At 41.7% G+C, this 20,436-nt stretch overlaps 1 protein-coding gene across 1 annotated transcript in view; it reads right to left on the minus strand.

Annotated features, from left to right (window-relative positions):
- The window catches only part of GDA (guanine deaminase), a 79,503-nt gene extending 60,667 nt beyond the window's left edge, over positions 1-18,836 (minus strand). Inside the window, exon 1 of the mRNA XM_072838119.1 lies at positions 18,611-18,836. Coding sequence (XP_072694220.1) covers positions 18,611-18,733 — 123 coding nt within the window. The 5' untranslated portion in view covers positions 18,734-18,836. The remainder of the gene's footprint in view (positions 1-18,610) is intronic.
- Positions 18,837-20,436: the final 1,600 nt, after the last annotated feature.

The raw sequence follows: 20,436 nt of genomic DNA on the forward strand, positions 1-20,436 counted from the left end.
ACTCACATAACATGGTAGTACACTAGATGTTACGGGGGGGACAGTTGAGGAGATATATACACACACACACACACACACACACACTAAGTCTCTGAATGAGAGGACGAGGACAGAAGGATAGAACTATGGAAGCCAGGGGGGATGTTGGTTTGTGGGTAGGGAGAAGAGATGAGGTGGAGGAGTAGGAATTGCAGATAGAGCTGTCCAATAGCAGATGTGGACATAGGACTGAAGCTCTGGGAGTAGCCGGGTCTGGAGACAGAAATTGGAGTTGTTGTTTTAAGCACCTCCATTGGTGGTGAATGTGAACCCCATGCACATCTGACATAGGCTGACATATCTGGGAAAGAGAAGATGAACAAAAAGGACCAAGAGGAGAAGCCTAGGGTTAGCAGCTGCTTTAATGAGCCTAGAAGGGAGAGAGGAGCCTGAAACAAATTGATAAAGATAAAGATAAAGTCAGAGAGACAGGACTGGGGAGTAATGACATGGAAGCTCATTCCCACCCACTCTTTAACAATTCAGTGTTAGGGTCTACCACTTACTCTGGCAATCTTTTTGACCTACCACCTCAGGCTAAACGAGGTGCTCCTTTGGCACTGTTTGCATGCAATAGCAATGCAGTGGACTGAATAATGACCAGTTATATCCAGTTCCTAATCCTTGTAACCTGTGAATGTTATCTTATATGGCAAAGGAGATTTTGCAGATGTGGCTAAATTAAAAATCATAATATGGGGAAATTATTCTGGATTATCAGAGTGGGTCCTAAAAGTTATCACAAGGCTGTTCTTAATAAAGGCTGTTCTTAATAAAGGGAGATAAAGATTTGACACAGAAGCAGAAGCCAAGGTGATCAATGAAGGAAGATACTGGCTTTGAAGATGAAGAAAGGGTCCATGAACCAAGGATGGAAAGAATGTAGCTCTAGAAACTGGGAAGGGCAAGAAAACAGATTCTTCCCTAGAACTTTCAGAGGGGGTAGGGCCCTTGATTTTGGCCCAGTGAAAGTGACTACAGACTTCTGACCTCCAGAAATGTAAGAGAATCAACATGTGTTGTTTTAGGCTACCAGGCCTACAGCAATTTGTAATAGTAGCTGAAGGAATTTAACACAAGCACTTAATTCACTGCATTATCATTTAAAGTGAGGGTATCTGTCTCCCCACTAATGTATAATCTCCTCAAAAGACAGTGAGGCTCTTGGACCTTGGTATTCCTGGCATCAAACAGTGCACTAGACATATGGAGATACTCAAATAAATCTATGGAGAAAGGCTGGAAGGAAGGAAAAAGAGAATCCGAGAAAGAAGAAAAGAGAAGGAAGGAGCTTCAAAATAGAGAGTGGTTGTCAAAGGCCTATCCTTAAGCTTGAAACTGACAATATGAATGCAGAGAACCTGGGCAGGGTTGAACTTCATGCCCTCTAATCCACCCACCAGGAGCCAGTAATCCCCAAACTAACTGGGGCAGGCCATATCTAGGCAGGACACCAGGGTAGAGATCAGGAGATCCTAAGGTGAACCCTATCCCCAGCCTCAACTCTAAACCTTGCCCTAACCCAGGACAGAGGTGCTAAGCATGTCGATTCCTCTGAAAACCCAAAGGTAGCATCATCTGAGATCTGAGTGTGCAGGTTCAGGCTCCATGAAGACCTGGGATTGCATCCAAGCTTTGCTTCTTACTATCTAAAAATCCTTAGATAAGCTACTAAACTTTCCTAAGGCTCAGTTTCTCACCTGTAAAATAAAACTAATAATTCTCCACAAGATTAAATGAGGTAATGAATGAGAAGTGTCAGGCATGGAATAAGAATTCAAGAAATGTGACTTTCTGGCTTTCTTATTTCCATGTTTCTATCAAAGGCAGGCAGAAGGGAGTAGGGTAGGGCCCAGTCTTACCCTAGGGCTGAAACAAGACAAGGAACAGGTCCCAGTCAGAGCTCAAAGATTCCAGGTGAGACCCTGCTGGTGGCTGCAGTGGAAGGAGAATGGAGGCCCCTGGAGTTGGATAGGTGGAAGAAGTAAGAGCTTACACTGTCCACATGGTAATCGGAGAAGTGGGAATTTGTATTCATTATTAAAAAAAGAATCTCCTTGCTGCCAGATTCATCTCTATCTACAGTCTCCTCCCTACAGCCACCAGGGCCATCTTTCAACAATAGAGCTCTGGTCACATGTTACTCCTCTACTGAAAAATGTTTCTACCTTATGATTGGAGGGTTGGAGTTTTCAGTACCATTCCCTGATCTCTAGGAGGGGAGAGGGGCTGAAGGTTAAATAAAACAGCAATGGTCAATGATTTAATCAACCCTGCCTACTTAATGGAGCTTCCACAAAAGCCTACAGGGATGAGGTTTAGAGATCTTCAAGATGGATGAAAAGGTGGAGATGTGGGGAGAACTCCATGACCCTTCCCCATGCCTTGCCCTATGTATCTCTTCCATCTGGCTCTTCTTGAGTTGTATCCTTTTATAATCAATCAGTAATCTAGTGAGTGAGAAATCTGAATAGGTAAGCAAATATATAAATATATCTCTATTTTCTCATCATTTCCAGAATGCAGAAAAGATGTCCAAGACAAAGCATTTAACAGTGCATTTAGTGTACTATTACGTGCTAAGGGGAAAAAAAGAATGCATATAACTATTTTAATATATAAAATATATATATTAGCTTGTGTGTTTTGTACACTATCTCTAGAAAAATACAAATACAAAATACAAAAGAAATACAAAGAAATACAAACAGAAATCAGTTGCCTGTTGGAAGGCACAATACCATGTCTAGGCTATAGGAACAAGGAATGGCACTTCCTAGCCCTTACACCTCCTTTTGTGCACTAGAGATTACCCACTGGGTGTGTGGATTTTTTTCTTTAGGTCTATTTTTTTAAAGCCCAGTTCCAACATTTATCAGCTGTTTGACATTGGCAACTCATTACTTAATCTCACTAGACCTTTGTTTCCTCCCTCATAAACTGAGAATAAAACTACTACCTTCCCCATAAAGTGGCATGAACATTAGATGAGATAACACAAGGAAAATGCTCAAAAGAATGCCTAGCATAAAGTAAGCATTAAATAATATCAGTGATACCTGTTTCCATGATTACGGTGGGTGAGATATTTCTAAAGGGCCCTCCAGGTACAAAATAATTGTGTGTTGCATTAGATTTTTTAAGTAGTGCTTTTAGGTAGCACTTGAAGGATATAGGGAAAGCCTCAAGGTCCTTTTTTCAGCCTGAAAGAGGAGCAGTGAGCAGTAAGCTCAGACAAAATGCATGGTAGCCCCAGAGGTCCCTCGCTCCCAAAAGAAAAAATAAAAATCCTTTCTAGAGGACCACATCACTATACCCACTTCACAGATAAGACACCCAAGGAATACTGACTAGCCCATGATCACATGATCCTTTGAATAAGAGAATCCCTTCTCTACTTCAGGTATCTTAACTTCTGGACTAAATATTTTCCTATAATATTTAGTTTAAAAAATCCCCTTTATATTCAGCTTCATAAAAGTTCAGTATTAGGGTTTGAAAAGATCTGTACTGGATGAAGACAAAAATGAGCTTTATTTTTCTTTCAGGTTTTATTTATATTCCTTGCCTCTTGCTGTATCCTTTATATAGTTCTAGGAGAGCCATTTTTGCTAACTAGAATTCTATCTTTAAAATTAATATGTGCAAATCCCCTCCCCCTTCTGAGCTACTGCAACTGGTTCATTCCAAGAGCTCAGGGATAATTATGTGTTTTCATGAACACAGAATCATTAGTCAAACCTGTGGGACTGCTCCAACTTTCCTGTTGTATTTTTATGGCAAGCTTAGAATGGTATTTGGATGTCATATTCCCTAAGTTTAAAGGGAAAATAAGCTTTATATTTTTTTCTGTTTAATTTACAACTCATCTCTCCTCATCCCAATTTCTCACTGGATGGGACATAGTTGTATGAAATAACAAAGAATGTCTCTTTCTGAAGGTTCAGACGTAGGGCACCCTTAACCTGCTCTCAGAGCTACATTTTTTAAACATCTATTTTTTTCTATCATGTGAAATTGAATGCTGAAATTGAAAACATCTTTATTTCAGTTTTTCATTTGTTGCATTAATTACAAAGCTTTTTGCAGTTCCCCTGGAAAATCAAATGTTTTTTAACTACTTTTTTGGTTGGTTGGTTGATTGGTTTTAGGGTTGTTGGGTTTTTTTAGTTTAGTTTAGTTTAGTTTGTTTTTGCTTTTCAATTTCTAATTTTAGTGTGAGCTCATCAACCTGTTTGGTTGTTGTTTATTATTTGTTAATCAGATTGATTGCATGCGGAAAGTTTGATGAGAGCACAAAGGCAAAATTCTGGTTGGTTGTTTCTGCCAAGACTTCCTACCTGTGATTTGGGATAGTTCTTCAAATAAGTTGCACCAGGATAATTATTCCAAGGTTTGATTTATAAAGCCTACTTACGAAGTCGATATAAACGTGGCACAAAATCATGGTGGCCCTCCAGACAGCATGCATTCACAGCAACTGAATTAAGTCAAATCATGACTCTATTGCCAAAAGAGTAGATTTTAAAAGATAAAAATCTAAGTCCGACAAATATTTCATGTGACTTAAGACTCTTCGCCCTCTTTGTTTGCCTGGACTCTCTTTAAAGTAGCTCTTAACACACTCAACATTAGGTTTCACACAACCGATATACTGTGAGCTTCACTGACCTGTCTGCTTAACACCACAAACTCAACTCCTGAAGCTAATGAAAGAGACTCAGAACGAGCCCAACTCCTGGCCTTACAAATTCCTCGCCTGTGTGAAGATGGATGCTAGCTACGAACTGATACTAGTTTACTTCTCACGGCTCCCAAAGCCAAATTACTCACTGGTTCTAAAGCTCTAACATGTGACAACAACACAACAGTGCTGTTAAAAATCTGATTAAGAATTAGAAAATTGTGGATCTCAGAAAGAACACATAACTGCTTTAGAAGGTGTGCTGACAAAATTTTCATAACCACTTAGTTTTCTTTTACAAGACAAAAAGCCGAAAACAAGCAAAAAATTTTAAAACAAAAACAGAGGACAATACCCTAAGGCTTCCATGTATCACCAAACAGTTGAGCAACAGTACAGCATTTAACTTCTGTCCTACAAGAGCTGCTAAAAGTACAGACTTTAGAACTAGACCATGTGGATTGAAATCCTAACTCCAGGGATCCCTGGGTGGCGCAGCGGTTTGGCGCCTGCCTTTGGCCCAGGGCGCAATCCTGGAGACCCGGGATCGAGTCCCACGTCGGGCTCCTGGTGCATGGAGCCTGCTTCTCCCTCTGCCTGTGTCTCTGCGCCTCTCTCTCTCTCTGTGACTATCATAAATAAATAAAAATTAAAAAAAAAAATCCTAACTCCACTAGTTAACAGCTATGTGACCTTGAACAAAGCACTTAAAACTGTTGATGACTCAGTTTCCTCATCTGCAAAATGGAGATAATGATGGCACTTAATTGACAGAGTTGTTGCAATGATTGAGTTAGTATATGTAAAAGCCTTAGACCAGTGGCTGATATATAAGAAGCGCTCTACAATCTTTTGCCTTTATTAGAAATAAACATTCTTTTAACCTATTCATCCCTCAGATATTTGCTGAGCACATTCTATTTACTAGATGAGCTAGCTTATAGCCTAAGGCAGCAGCACCACTAGTAAAAAAGAAACTACTTTGATAGCAGTGCATCTTCCTTTGCTCATCAGTTTTCTCAAGAACATTCTAACATTTTATAGAAATGCCAAGTTTGGGTTGTTTTCCAACTGTTTCATGAGAGTTACTCCATATATACCAAGGGTGAGAAATTGCACTGAGACGCTGGTGCTAATGAACCAGGTGGGCTCGTGGGCTCATGGGCTCGTGAAAAGATAGCGACCAGCAGGCCAACATGCACCTTCTGGGATTCAGTCATAAACCTCCACAAAATCAGAAATATCTTCCGGGTTCATCTGTGAAAGTCACACCTGTGCACGCCAAGAGCCTGTGACCGGATGCATGCCAATCAAATCACTGCATACAGAGTTTGGGAGGAAAATCCCAAGATTTGGCAGGAAGTTGCTTAAAATATGCTTCTTGGCCTACCTTTTATCATGTTCCATAATGCACTTCAACTGATAACAATCCAAGGCAACACATACTGTTGAGATGTACATCGTATGCCCATCAGACTGCTAAGGATTCAGATATATATATAAGAAGTAATCCTCACCTTTCGAGAGTTTATATTCTAGCTGAGGAAATAAAATTTATGTGCATATAGGAAACTGAAAACAGTGCATGGTGGCATGTGTGTAAATTCCAAGTTGGCATTATAGACCAAGCTGAGAAAACTCAGGGAAGGGAGAAATCAGTGAGGACTAGAAAAATCCAGTTGTTTTTTGGAGAAGGTGATGGATAAGGTGAGCATGGTTTGGGTGATAGGTAAAAGTGTTCAGGGTGTGGACAAAAAGATGGAGAAGCCCAAAGACATGACTCACTGTAAACTGATCTGAGTTTTTATTGCCATTTGTCACTTGATTGCATTTCCATATCCTCTCCTCTTAGTGCCTTCTTACTCTATCTGCCCAATGACTTGGCATTTTGGAAGCATCCAGTCCTTTCTAGTTTTCTAGGTATAATTCACCTTGTTCTAATTTCAATTGGCATAAATCTAGCATAGGTTTTCCTGCTTTTCTCCTTCTTCTACTTCATTGTCTGGACAGAGAAATAAAAACAGAATGATTATACAAGCCTGTGTTCATACATGTAAGGACTGCAGTTCTCCTTCTTAATATGAGTCACTTATAAGTTGTTTATCTCAGCTGGATTAAATCTTCTTTTCAAAGTAATTCACCAGAAAGGACGGAATGGGTAAGGTTTTTCTCAGTTCCCTCTGAGAAAACAGAAGTCCAAAAATGCTTTCCTGTAATCAAACTGCACTTTGAAATTAAGAAAACATCTGGTTTTATGGTCTTTCCCAGTTTTATTTATTTATTTTTGTTTTAATTTCAAAAAAAAAAATCTCAAACCTAAGGAAAAAGTACGCCTTTCCTGTTTGATCTTAACAACATGAGAACAGTTTCACTACTGGCATCCTGCATTATAAAACAAAAACACTGACAGAACACAAAGATTTTCAGTGACACATAAAAGATAAATTATATTTCTAAGATAAGACAGTAAAATGATTATTAAGAAGGCTGCAGCTACTTCTAAGCTGTGACATATAACATGTTTGCCAAGGCCTTGGCATCCACTCAAACATTTCCAAGTGGGCAATACCAGTGCTTACATAACTTATGGAAGTGAAACATTTGTATAAAAAGTCCTCAAATAACCTAAGCATTGGTAGAATAAAACATATGTAATTTATTTGTATTTTATTACTATTAAAGGCACTTTTATTTTTCTCATATGGTAAACAAAAATATGACACCTTTATTATCTCAGAAGAGTTGTCTATGATCGCTTTCTGCATTTTCTTATCTTCTACCCATTCCAAAACCCAAATCAGGCTGATTGCCATCCTCTCTCTTTACAAAATAAGTTTTCTTAAGGCCAGCAATAACCTCGGGTTGCTAAATCCATTGGACATTTTCCCAGTATTATTCCTCTTACTTCTGCTATTCAGTAATGTGCACCATCTGCTCTACTCTCTCCTCCTAAAGTTGTGTCCTATCCTTTGCCTTCTATTACACTACCCTCCCATGGTTATCCCCTGACCTTTGGGTTGCCTTTCTCAACCTAGTCATTCTCTTTTGATCCTTATTTCACATTTTATAGCTACCATTCAGGTATCTCCTCTGAGCTTCAGACCTGCAAGCCAACACCTACCTGATATCTCCATATGGATGTCACAAGGGCACCTCCACTCAGCATGATCATAACAGACCTCTGAGCCTGCTCTCCCTGGGTGGATCTATTCTGTTCCCTCCACCAGTGATGGCCAACACATCCATCCAGTTGTATAAACCTGAAACCCAGAGAAGCTTGTCCCTAGCCCTCTCTACCCAACCAGTCACCAAATCTCACTGATTTTTTTGCCTCTCTATTGTGTCACAGATCTGCCCATTTCTCTACCACTACTCTACCACCATCTGTGTGTCTCTTTCCTGGTCCACTGCAATTGCTTTCCAACTCATCTCCTCTGGCAACTACTCTTGCCCTGCACCACTGGTCCAGTTTGTTTTCCTGCAATTTTTACTGTTATTCTGCAGTTACTGTTTATATACACATTTTTAAATGCAAATCTGATCTATCTTCCTCTATCTAACATCCTCTACTGGTTTCCCATTGTATTGTCTTGGGAATAAATGAAAAAGCCTACAATAGTCTGGTGCTTAGCTCTCTGGCCTCATCTATTTCCACCAACTCTCCTTCTCTACTCTCTATCACATCAGTTCCCAGTTCTTTCTCCCCAGTGAGTCTCTGGCACAGGCATTTTCTCTATCTTTCCCTGCCTAATTAAATCCATTTAACCTTCAAACTCAACTCAAATGTCACTTTCTTAGGAGTGCATTCTTGAAGTACCTCTTCAAAATAAGCCACATCCTCTGGTTTCACGCTCTGTTGCACTCTGCATTTTTCTCCTTTAGAAATCATATACTTTTCCATGATCATTTGATTTTTGACTCTGAGTGCAAATAAGACAGAACCTGCATCTCTTTTGCTCATCATTTTATTCCAACCCCTTGAAGTCTTTGTTCTTTCCTCATCAGTTGTCAGTTCGTACGAGCTCCAAGCATACTAGCTCCACAGGACTAGTGAGTCCACAGCAGGCTGGATCTTGAGAAGGTTCACATGCTCCCACTGAGCTGGGGACCTAGAATGGCTTCTCTTTGTGTTTTACTTCAAAAGAGGGTGAAGGTTTATATGAGACCGCTCTACACATGGCAGGAGGAAAACAACTTCTAGGTAAATGGTATGGAGGAAAAACTCTGCTGCCTCATCTGTGCTCCCAAAGGAATAGCATACAGAGTACAGCAGCCCATTCTGTCCTTTCTTTTATTCGGAAGCATGTACTGAATGCCAATTTGTGCTAAAGCACTAGGTACTAGGAGGGACAGGAGATGGATAATAAGAACCATTATTCATGGAGGGCCTACCATATTCCAGGACTGTAATTGTAAGTGGCAATTTACAAGCAATATTTTAAGGAAATCACCATCTTATAAAGAAGTGAACACTTAACAAACCACTATACAAAACCGAACGGAATAAGCAGTCCTCTATAATCTACATTATTCCAAATCCTTAACATAGTCTGAGTTAAAGACATTTGAGAATTTTATGAGGTCTCAGGGTTCCAATTAAAGTCTACTTTTCCAGGTTCTTAATTATTCACTAGGACATGAAACTAATTACAACTCCCAGTGGCCAAATACATTGTATCAAGCATCTAGATTAGAAAAACCCAGAGTTCTTATTCAAACAGTTGGTTATCTGGAAGATATTTTTAGCTCGCTGTACATTTTGCTGACTCCTAAAGTAAACTTTTCCAACTTGGTTATCACATTGTGAGAGTCCAAACACCATTTATTTATCCAACAAATATTCATCTGAGTGCCTACCGTATGCTAAGAGTTGTGGATATGAAAGTGATAAAGTTATAACCCCTCCCTTCAAGGTGAGGTTATGGGGAAGAGTCAAGAGACTAAGTAAGAGCTGTAAAAAGGTGCCAAGCAAAAGTGGAGCACAAAGAGGTTAGCTATGCCTGGGAACAGGAGGGCTGGAGTGACAACAATGATACCACTGAGGAAATGACACTTAAATTAGTCTTAAAAGGTATATTCATCCAGCAGATGGAAGATTAAAGAGGAGTGTAAACAAAAACATGAAGGCATAAATGATATGGAAAGTTGGGCAAATACTCAGGAGGCCAGGCTAAGGTTCATCCCATAGTTAAGCAATGGAAAGCCATCAAAAGATTTTAAAGGTTTTTAAAATTTCCACAAGGATGTTGGTAGCAGAACTGTTGATGGTAAGCAAGATAGAAACAAAACAAAACAAAACAAAAAGATAGAAACAATTCAAACACTCATCAACTGATGAATAAATAAACAAAATATATCTCTACAATGGATAATTATTCAGCTGTTAAAAGGAATGGGGCTCTGACTCAATGCCACAACATGGGCGAAACTTGAAAACGTTGAACTAAGTAAAAAAAAGTCAGACACAAAAGGTCACATACTGTATGTGTCCATTTATACGAAACATCTAGAATATGCAAACTTAGAGAAAGAAAGCAAATTAGTGTTTGCTGAGTGGGGGAGGGGAAGCGAAGGGAGTACTGCTCCATGGTTAATGGGTTTCTTTTTGGGGTGACAGATATATTCTAGAACTAGGGAATGGTAATGGTTACACAACATTGTGACCGTCATAAATGATGCTGAAGCATACACTCTAAAATGGTAAATTTTACATTAAATCATAAAAGTGAAACAAAAAAAACCTAACAATACAAAAAAGTTATAAAGTACAACACAAAAATTCTCCACATTCCAACTCTGCACTCCTGCCCTACAAAAGTATTATTTAGGTTCTTAATTTTATTATTGCCTTCTGAAAATGCGTTCTACATGTGTGTGTATAAGGGTGTGGGTGGATGGAGGGAGCATATGATCACATGATACATGTTTTTCTATTTAAATTACTGGAGAACATTAGGCCCTTATAATTTCTATAATATTATATGTAAGCCTAAAAGAACTTATTTTTAATTAGAGTTACTGTATCATTGCCCTAGCCTTCAAAGATGTTTTTTAACTCATGAGTGAATAGCTTGCCGATAAATTGAGATCAACACAATTGGGTTCTCTGGTGGGGTTTTTGCTGAGAAAGGTTCATCCCGTCAAAATAATTTTCAAAAACCCAGTAATAGGCTGAGAAGAGAAAGAGCACTATGACTACAGAAATGGGAATCATAGGGGTGCCATCCTGTGCAGGCCAACAGGGGAAGAAAAGACTTGAGAGGTATTTGCTACGTAATGGTTTCAGGTAATTGTGTATGAATAATTAATTAGTGGGACAAAATTAGCATTTGACAAGCAGAAGCATCAAATACAACAGTCAAAAGGTTTTGAAAACTGGATCTCAATTAGAAGTTAAATTTGGGCAGCCCGGGTGCCTCAGCGGTTTAGCACCACCTTCAGTCCAGGATGTGATCATGGAGACCCGGGATAGAGTCCTACATCGGGTTCCTTGCATGGAGCCTGCTTCTCCCTCTGCCTGTGTCTCTAACTCTCTCTCTCTGTGTTTCTCATAAGTGAATAAATAAAACCTTTAAAAAAAAAAGAAGTTAAATTTAAAGATAATGCAATTTATCCTTTAGCATTAACAAATTAGTGTAATAAAGTCAACTAAAAAATGTCTTCACAAAGGAAAAGAGTATGCCTTCTTAGAAAGTAGGAAAACAACATCAAAATCACGCATGAGATAAGATCTGTTGGGAGATGATCAACATTTATTTATTATTAAGATCAACTCAATCTTAGAAAAATTATTGCTGAGAAATTCCAGGAACAGGAAATGTTATAGAACCAGAAGGGGGGTAGCAAACTCGTTAAACCCAGCAGTGTTGCTTCAAAGCCTCAAAGAATAAGTCCAATTGTGCTCTTTAAAAATCTCTCTAGGATATCATCTTATACCTGCCAGAATGGCTAGAGTAAAAAAAAAAAAAAAAAAAGGAAATAACAGGTGTTCCTCTGAAAACAAGTAAAAAAAAAAGAAAGAAAGAAAAGAAATAACAGGTGTTGGCAAAGATGTAGAGAAAAAGGAATCCTTGTGTACTGCTGGTGGGAATGTAAATTGGTGCAGTTGCTGTGGAAAACACTATGGAAGTTCCTAAAGAAATTAAAAATAGAAACACCATATGATCTAGTAATTCTACTACTGGGTATTTACCCAAAGAAAATGAAAACAAAACAAAAAGAAAGAAAGAAAGAAAGAAAGAAAGAAAGATGAAAACACTAATTTGAAAAAGATAGATGCATCTCAATGTTTATTGCAGCATTATTTACAATAGCCAAGATGTGGAAGCAACCTGAGTATCCACCAATAGATGAATGGATAAAGAAGATGTGGTATACAATATACAATGGACTCTTATTCCGTCTTAAAAAAAAGAATTAGATCTTGCCATTTGCAACAACCCGGATGGACCTAGAGGGTATTATGTAAGTGGAATGAGTCAGACAGAGAAAGCAAATACCATAGGATTTTGCTTGCATGTGGAACCCAAAAAATAAAACATATGAATAAACAAGACAAAAGCAGAAACAGACACATAAATACAGAGAAAAACTAATGGTTGCCAGAGGACAGGAAGAAGGGGGATGGGCAAAATGGGTGAAGGGGAGTAAGAGACACAGGCTTCCAGTGATAGAAAGAACAATTCATGGAGATAAAAGGCACAGAACTGGGAATACAATCAATGGTATCGTAGAAGTGTTGTATGGTGACAGATGGCAGCTATGCTTGTGATGAGCATAGCATAACGTATAGACTTGTTGTACTTCTGAAATTAACGTAACATTGTGTGTCAACTATAATTTGGGAAAAAACTCTCTGGAATTAGAAACGTCTTTTTTTTTTTTTTTTTTTTTTACACATCACACATAAACATCTTTGTATTACATATCACATGCAACACACTTTACTAACCACTTAACTTGTACTGAAACAATGGGATACTGTTGAGAAGCCCTTAGGAAAATATAATTTCAGCTTTTCCCATAACAGGAGGCAGCAGAGACTCTGGAAAGAGCAGAGATCTTGGAAATCAGACAGACATGGGTGTGAATCTTGGCTCTGCCGTTTACTTGCTGTGACTACAGCCAAGATAGACAACTCTCTGAGCCTCCATTCTTCATTTGTAAAGCAGAGAGGATGAAGAAGAAAAAGATGATCATGATGCTATCTCATCTCAGGATTGCTGATGAACAAAGAATCTGTCAGAGTCTGACACACAGTATGACTTAATAAATATTAACTTCTCTCCAGTTCACCTCCCATTTGTCAAAGAACTTCTCATCAGCTCAATGAGTGAGAACATTCTATAAAGCTAAGCATGATGAAAGGTAAGAATGAAATAATTACCTTAGTGAAAGAAAAATAAGAACAGTGGCCAATACTTATTGTCAATTACTAGTGCCAAATGCTTTACACACACTATCTCATCTGTCTTACCACTCTCTCAGGGTACTATTGTCATTCATATTTGATAAATGAGGGAGCCAAGGCTCAGATATGTTAGAAAATTCATCCAAGTAAGAGGCAGGGTTGGTATTTGAATCCACATAGTCTGACTCCAGAAGCCATGCTCTTAACTACCAGAAAAACAATGGTTTCAATATATATGGCAACATTTATGGGAGAACAAAGGGTAATCTATTCTACCTGAAGGATGATGATCAGGGAAACTTTTGAAAAGAAGACGATGTCAGAATGGGGCCTTTTATTTCAAGAGGTGAAGTGGAAAAAGGGGGGGTAGAAAAAGGAGGGCTATTCTAGGCTGTGAGATTGGCACCCGCAGAAGAGGCATAAAAGAACACGATGTGCTAGGAAACTGTGAGAAATTGGCAGGGATAGACATCCCTCAGCTCATGGATACCTTGCGGTGTAAACCAGTCATGGAAATCCTCCTCCCATTTGCCAGAGAGAAGGATGGAGTGGGAGGAAGTATTAGAAAGGCAGGCTGGAGCCAAATAGTGTCATGCCTACAGTGTCGGGGGCATTGGATGTTAGAGACAACAGAGAGCCACAGGTGGTTGTCAAAGAGGAGATATATGATTCTATTATGCTCCAAGAAAGTAATGGTCTGGCATGTGGAAGATATACCAGAATGCAGGGGAGCAAAGAGCTAGAAGGCTCCTCTATTTCTTTAGCAAGAGGCAATGAAAGGCTGGACAAGGTCAATGACAATGGAGAGGATTGTGTACAAAGATACCCCAGAGGAGAACTGGCCAGGTTTGACTACTGATATGGGTGCCTGAAAAGACACTGACATTTTGGGCCAGTAAGGAGAAGACAGAAATGGGAGAAGGGGAAGACAGTGAGTAGTCCTTTGTAAAATATGATTCTTTGAAAAAAGCAATGCAAGAGTCAGAGGTGTCCTAGGCTGCAATTAACAGAGATGGAGACAAAGAAGACATTTCATTATCATGCAGAAGTCTGAGGACAGTGGGCAGGAGGCAGTTCCAGGGACAGTTAACTATCCAGTGATGTTATTCCTGTATGTATTTGATGATGTTCGAGAACAGACTAGGCAAATGGCTCTGAGATCATCTTAATTTTTTCCTCACAGTCTCAAACAGCAGCAGCAGCAGCTCCTCTCATGAGAGCATCCAAAAAAGGAAGACCTTCTCTTCCCGTGTTTATTAAGAAGAAAAATATTTCTAAGAAGCCTCTGAGCCAACTTCCTGCATGTCACAAGGTCATCAGTGGCCACCTTTTACCACCAGGAAGCTGGGAAAATAAGTATCCCACCATCTGGTTTAATACAGTCACACATATCTCTCATCAAATCCAATCGACTTGATCTCAGTCGCTACAAATCCTACCCACCTCTCTCCATCTCCACTGCTGATAACTCCTGGTGTTTATTGGGCATATGCTATGTGCAAGACATTATTCTATGCACTTCATAATTATTCATTCATTTAAGCCTTCCAACAACCTTATGAGATGGATTACACTAATTATTTTATACATTAGGAAACCGGGAAATAGAAATGTTAAGTGACTTCATCAAATTCACATAGGTAGTGACAGAAACGCTCTTAAGAGTTCATCTTACCTAAAACTAATGTAACATTGTGTATCCACCATACTCAAGGGGAAAAAAGTAAAAAAAAAAAAAAGGTTCATATCTTAATTGACACACTATACTGCCCCTGTCATCTTCTTTCTTTTTTTTTTAAGATTTTATTTATTTGAGAGAGAAGGAGACAGTAAGAGAGAGCACAAATGGGGGGGGGGGGGTGGGCAGAAGGAGAGGGAGCAGCAAACTCCCTGTTGAACAGGGAGCCCAACATGGGGCTCAATCCCAGGACCCTAGGGTCATAACTCAAGCTGAAGACAAGTCTCAACTTCCCCATGGGTAAGTGAGAATAATGACACGGTGGGATACTAAACATGATGTGCTAGCGAACCTGGCAACAAATGTTCGTCAGATCTTTCTTCCCAGAAGCATCTTTGTGCCCCTGTGGACCAATGACAGGAGCTGTGAGGCTGCACAGCTGAGATCTGGTGACCTCTCCGCTTCCCACATAGTGCATCGCAGGCCATGGCTTTCTTCTCCACTTGTTGGTCTGTATGATGCCACCATGTGGAAATATGCAAAAAATGCTACAGTGAGGAAGGGGTTAAGGGTTTGATAGTGATATGGGAAACAAATGCAGAAGGAAATGTAGATGAAATTAAATGTCATAACCTGCAGCCCATTGACAGATACCTGAGATAGGCAGATCATTAATATTCCTCCAGGACCCTGAGTCTTCTTTAGCATATGAAAGTCCTTCTGGAACTTTCTTTTTTTGTTTGTTTGTTTTTTTTTTTCCCCTGGAACTTCCTTTATCTTTACTTCTCCCAGCCCTAAGGTATATAATCACTTGCTCCTCACAATCCTGGGGCAGCAGCGCTTCCTGCCCACAGGTCCTTTCCTTGTGCTTTAATAAAACCACCATTTTGCACCAAAGACTCAAGAATTCCTTCTTAGGTGTCAGGTCCAAACCTGACCCCACCAACACCAACGTACCAACATTCAAAAACTACATGACTAGGAGTAGAGGGAAAGAAGGGGACAGAATGAATATGTCATGTGTTACATATCCACTAAGTGCCACACATTTTCATACATTATCTCATTTAATACTCAGGAAAGAAAATCTGATTCTACTAATGAGGAAACTGAGGCTCAGACAGGTTACGTGTCTCACTCATGGTCTCAGAGAAAGTAAGTGGTATAGACTGAACTTGAACTCAGTTCCCTGGTTTCTTTATAGGACTTTCTCCTGCTACCCCAGGGTACTAACCTCCAAAAGAATTCTCTTCTTCATGCTTGCTTCCAGGTAAGTGTGTATTACAAGACCCAGGGCATCTTTTAGGTAAGTTTAAAGTCAACCTGATCCTGTTCTATGTGGGAAGAATCAGATAATTTAGTAATATCGGAGCACATAGTGTCTCAAGACATAATTAAATATCTGCAAATAAATTATACACTCTGGAGTCTTTATTTTAAAAAGCTACATGCCACTTCACTAGAAGAACTAACTCTGAATTCAGAATGCCCAGGACTAAAACATTTACTAGAGCATTTTTTAATTAACTTAGTTTTGAATGGGCTTTAATTAATAAATTAAAAGTAGTTACTCATTTTCATACTCTGGGTCTAAATGAAGTGACACAAAATGAGAGATGAGGTTTAGAAGGGAGAGGAAGGATGAAGTCATGCCACTTCTCTCTCACATGCTACCCCAGGCCTCGGCTCGAAATGAAGAACTAGGTCCAAGACCCCATGCAACTGGTTCCATCACACAGCCTATACACTATGGTCACCCAAAATGTAATCCATCCACTACCTGCCTCCAGATCTCCTGGGACCTTTGCTGGAATGACATTTCCTAGGGACCTCTCCAGGCCTACAGATTCACATTCTCTGAGGATGACCCCAAGGAACCAACACATTAACAAACTTCTGCCACCCGTCCCCCGGCCACCCCCATCCCCGACCTGAGATGTTTCCAATCATCCCAGGGTTTGTGAACAGCTTTAGGAGCTCAGTAAAAAATGTAAACATCATGCTGACTCCACAGACTTATTTATTTTATGGGGACATAATTTAGTGTAAGAACCTTAACATTTTTTAAATAACTATTATCCCAGCAACTATAAAGGCAAAGCATTCCCACTTACAAAATGGGAGAAATCAAATCTTGGAGTATATATGGCACATTCTCCCCTTACACATAGTCAGCAATCAACAGCCTTGCAGCTAGAAGAGCAATCAACAGTTACCAATTCACTGATTAGGATATTTTACAAGGTACTTGATTAACTCACCTTGGTATTCAATGCCTAGTTAATTTTATCTTGTGAGGGAATGGCATTTTTCTAAATTTATAACTTCAGTACATTCCTTAATGAGGAATAGACTCCCCGACTCAACATTTTGCTTCTTCTTCTGTACAACCCCCAGAATAGGTAACTTTTTTTAGATAAATTATTTCCTTTTCTGACTCCTCTCCACTGGTTGAAACAGTCTTCAAGTCCACCCTCTTGCCTGCTATCTTACCAATTAAAGTTCTGGATATGAGAAATTACTTTTTAAAAAGAAACCTAAGAGTTGAACAGCAGCTTGTGATTAGGCAAGCTCCTCTCATCTCTCCCCAGTTCAGTGGCTTCCTTAGACCTGCCCCAAGCCTAAAGGTTCTCCCAAACTTGAGGGTCAAGTGTACTATGCAATAAACTCATCAGTCTCGGGGGTTATTGGAGTCTCCCCATTTTGGGGAGCTCTGAGAGTTCCATCACCTTGGAACCACAGCAGCAGGCTCCCTGAATATGCACAGAGGGAATGTTTTTAAAGCACCATAAGAAAACAGAGTTCACGTATCCCCAAATGTAAGAGTCACGATTCAAAACTGTCACCAACTCGGAAGCATCTCTAGTCAGGAATAGTAACTTCAAGCTGACAAGTCACAAATAGGTGTACTTTTGCTAACCAGACTGGTAGTTGGGGAAAAGCTCAAAAATATCCCATCCTCGTCTTTTTTTTTTTTTTTTTTTTTTTTCCTGCTAAAAATGGAATTGGCTTCCACTTACCAAACTAGCTAAGCCACTGCTGATGCAGTTACCACCACCTGCACGGTGTGTCTGAACGGGAAGTGTTAGACATCAAGTTACCTAGGTCGTTTGCAGACATCCCGAGTTTGGAGAAACAAGAATAGAAGATACACTCATAGTGGACATTTTGAGCCTTAAAACGGGACTGCTTGTTTGGATGCAGATGGCTATAGGGGGGCTTGGGGGGACATGGATACTTTCTCTGAGACTGTCCTTTCTAGTATTAGGAGTCATCTAGTTGGGATCATCGGTACATTGTCTGCTGAGCGAGCAGGTGAGTAAACGAGTCCTTTGCTTATTCTATGCGAAAGGGCTAAGCACTATTAAGCAAGTGACCCCCTCCTCTGTTACTGCTCCCACGATCAGTTCGATCCTCCGTCCGGGGCGCCTCGCCCCGCCCGTGCAGGCAGGCGCAGGATGCAAGGATGCATGAAGCCGGGCTCAGGTTCCTGAAGGGTTCCTGAAGGTTCGCGAGGGCAGCGCCGCGCTCGGCCTCCCCGAGCAGCCTGGACGGCCGTCTCAGCAACCGCCGGTGGCCACGGCGAGTTCCCTACAGCTCCCGGCCCCGGCCCCGGCCCCGGCCCCGGCCCCGGCTCCCGGCTCCCGCGACGGGGGAGCCCCCGGCCGGCGGCGGGCGAGCGCCCGGGGCTCTGAGCAGCCGACGCTCCAGCTCACTCCGCACCCGGCGGCTCGGCCCCGCGCGACGGCGCGTCCGCCTGTCCGCGCGCGTCGGGAGCCCGGACCCCGCGCCCGCTTACTTTGCCGCTGTCGCTCACGCCGAGGAGGTGGTCCCGCAGCACCTCCATGGGGTTAGCCCAGGTGGAGTGGATGAAGGTCCCCCGGAAGACGTGCGCCAGGGGCGGCATCGGGGCGGCACACATGTCGGCGGCGGAGCGCAGCGCGGGGCTCGCGGACCGAGCAGGGCGCGCCGGGCGGGCGGGCGGGGAGCGGTCCCTGCGCCTGCGGGCGGCTGCCGAGCGCACCCCCTCGGGCCCGGGCTCCGTCCTGCCCCCGCTTTCCCGAGCGGCAGCCTGCCCCCTGCAGGCCGCGCCCAGGGGCGGGCTCCTGCCTCCCCGATGCCAATAGGCTTCTTCCCCTGCCACTGGGCTCCGCGCTCCCTCGGGGTGTGGTCTTCCTCTCCTCCGCGGTGTTAGTTTTTGGCAGGTTAACTCTTTGAGTTTCCAAAATCACCGCTCACAGCGCAGTTCTTTTAACCCGGGGTGGCTGAGTGACCGACCCCGGGGAGGGGAGCGAGGGAAGGGAAGGGGCAGGAGGAGCCGACGGTTGCAGCCCCCACCCCCGTACCTCAGCAATTTGCTATCGCACCTGTCCCCCCGCCCCCTCCACCTTCCCTTACTGGCATACCTAGAGTTGCACCTTCCTGCTTTTCTCTGCCCTTTAAACTTCGGGCTATTGGTGACCAGACCTTTTCCACCTGCAGCACCTGTAGTCTGAACAGGCACAAGTCCAGCAACAGGTGGAGAGGTCAGTTAGCGCTGCCGGCTTTACCGACCAGTTAGATTTCTCAGTTTCTGCAGCTTGCAGAATTTGTCCTAACCTGGTGTTCTGAAAGCATCTCTGAACAGAATCACCTGGGGCCCTGCCAGGGGAGGCTGATCTGTACCCCCAGAGTCCCTGTCTTCCACCTTGGCGCCAGTGTTTTGCCCCTTGTGTCCATCCACAACTCCAAGCCCCCTCTTTCTCACACCTAAAATACATGAATTTGATTTAATTCCAGGTGTACTAGGGGGAAAAATTAAGTTCTCAAGCCAAGGGACTGGGAATGGCAGTGTGGCGCGGCTTTCTGGAAAGAGCACCAGGCTACGAACAAGGGGCTGTGGTCAAGGCAGTGGGGCTCAGCATCTTTATCTTCGTTTGGGAAAATGGGATTTAGACTGGTTGCTAAGACCGCTTCCAGGTTGGCATTTCTTCCTCGCGCTACATTCACAGAGTCATTTACTGAGTTCCTTCGGGAAGACCAACTGGTCTCCACTCGTGCCTCACACATTCTGCTCCTTCAACCCCTCATGCCTCCTATGGATCTTCACATGACTGGCTCTTCTCATCACTGGTATGCCTCAAATGTAGCTCTTTGGGGTAACCCCCCCCCCCACCCAACCACCACCAAACTAGTAGCACCCCCAACCCTGAAATTTCTATCCCATCAACCCATCTTATGTCTGCCATTGGATTTATCATATCCATCCTCATTTATTTCATGTGCTTTCATTTATTTCTGCTTCTCTCACCCCAACACACACACACACGCACACACATGCACACACACACACACACAGAGTAATGGAAGCACCACAAGATAGGGGCTCTTATGCCTAGAACAGTGCCTAGTGTTTCATACATATTTATTGACTAAATGTATGGATGGTGTTGGGGGAGCATAGCAGTAACCTGAGATAAGTATCTATTCTGGTATCTATTCTAGATAATATAAATTACCTACCTTATATAAATATCTATTAGATAGAGAGGTATATAAATATCTATAAGGGTTTCTCATTTCAGTGCATTAGCAGGCTTTCTCTGAATTATTATTATGACACAGGGCTAGTTTACATAAATGATT

This window comes from Canis lupus, chromosome 1 (genome assembly GCF_048164855.1).
Source record: "Canis lupus baileyi chromosome 1, mCanLup2.hap1, whole genome shotgun sequence".
Taxonomy (NCBI): domain Eukaryota; kingdom Metazoa; phylum Chordata; class Mammalia; order Carnivora; family Canidae; genus Canis; species Canis lupus.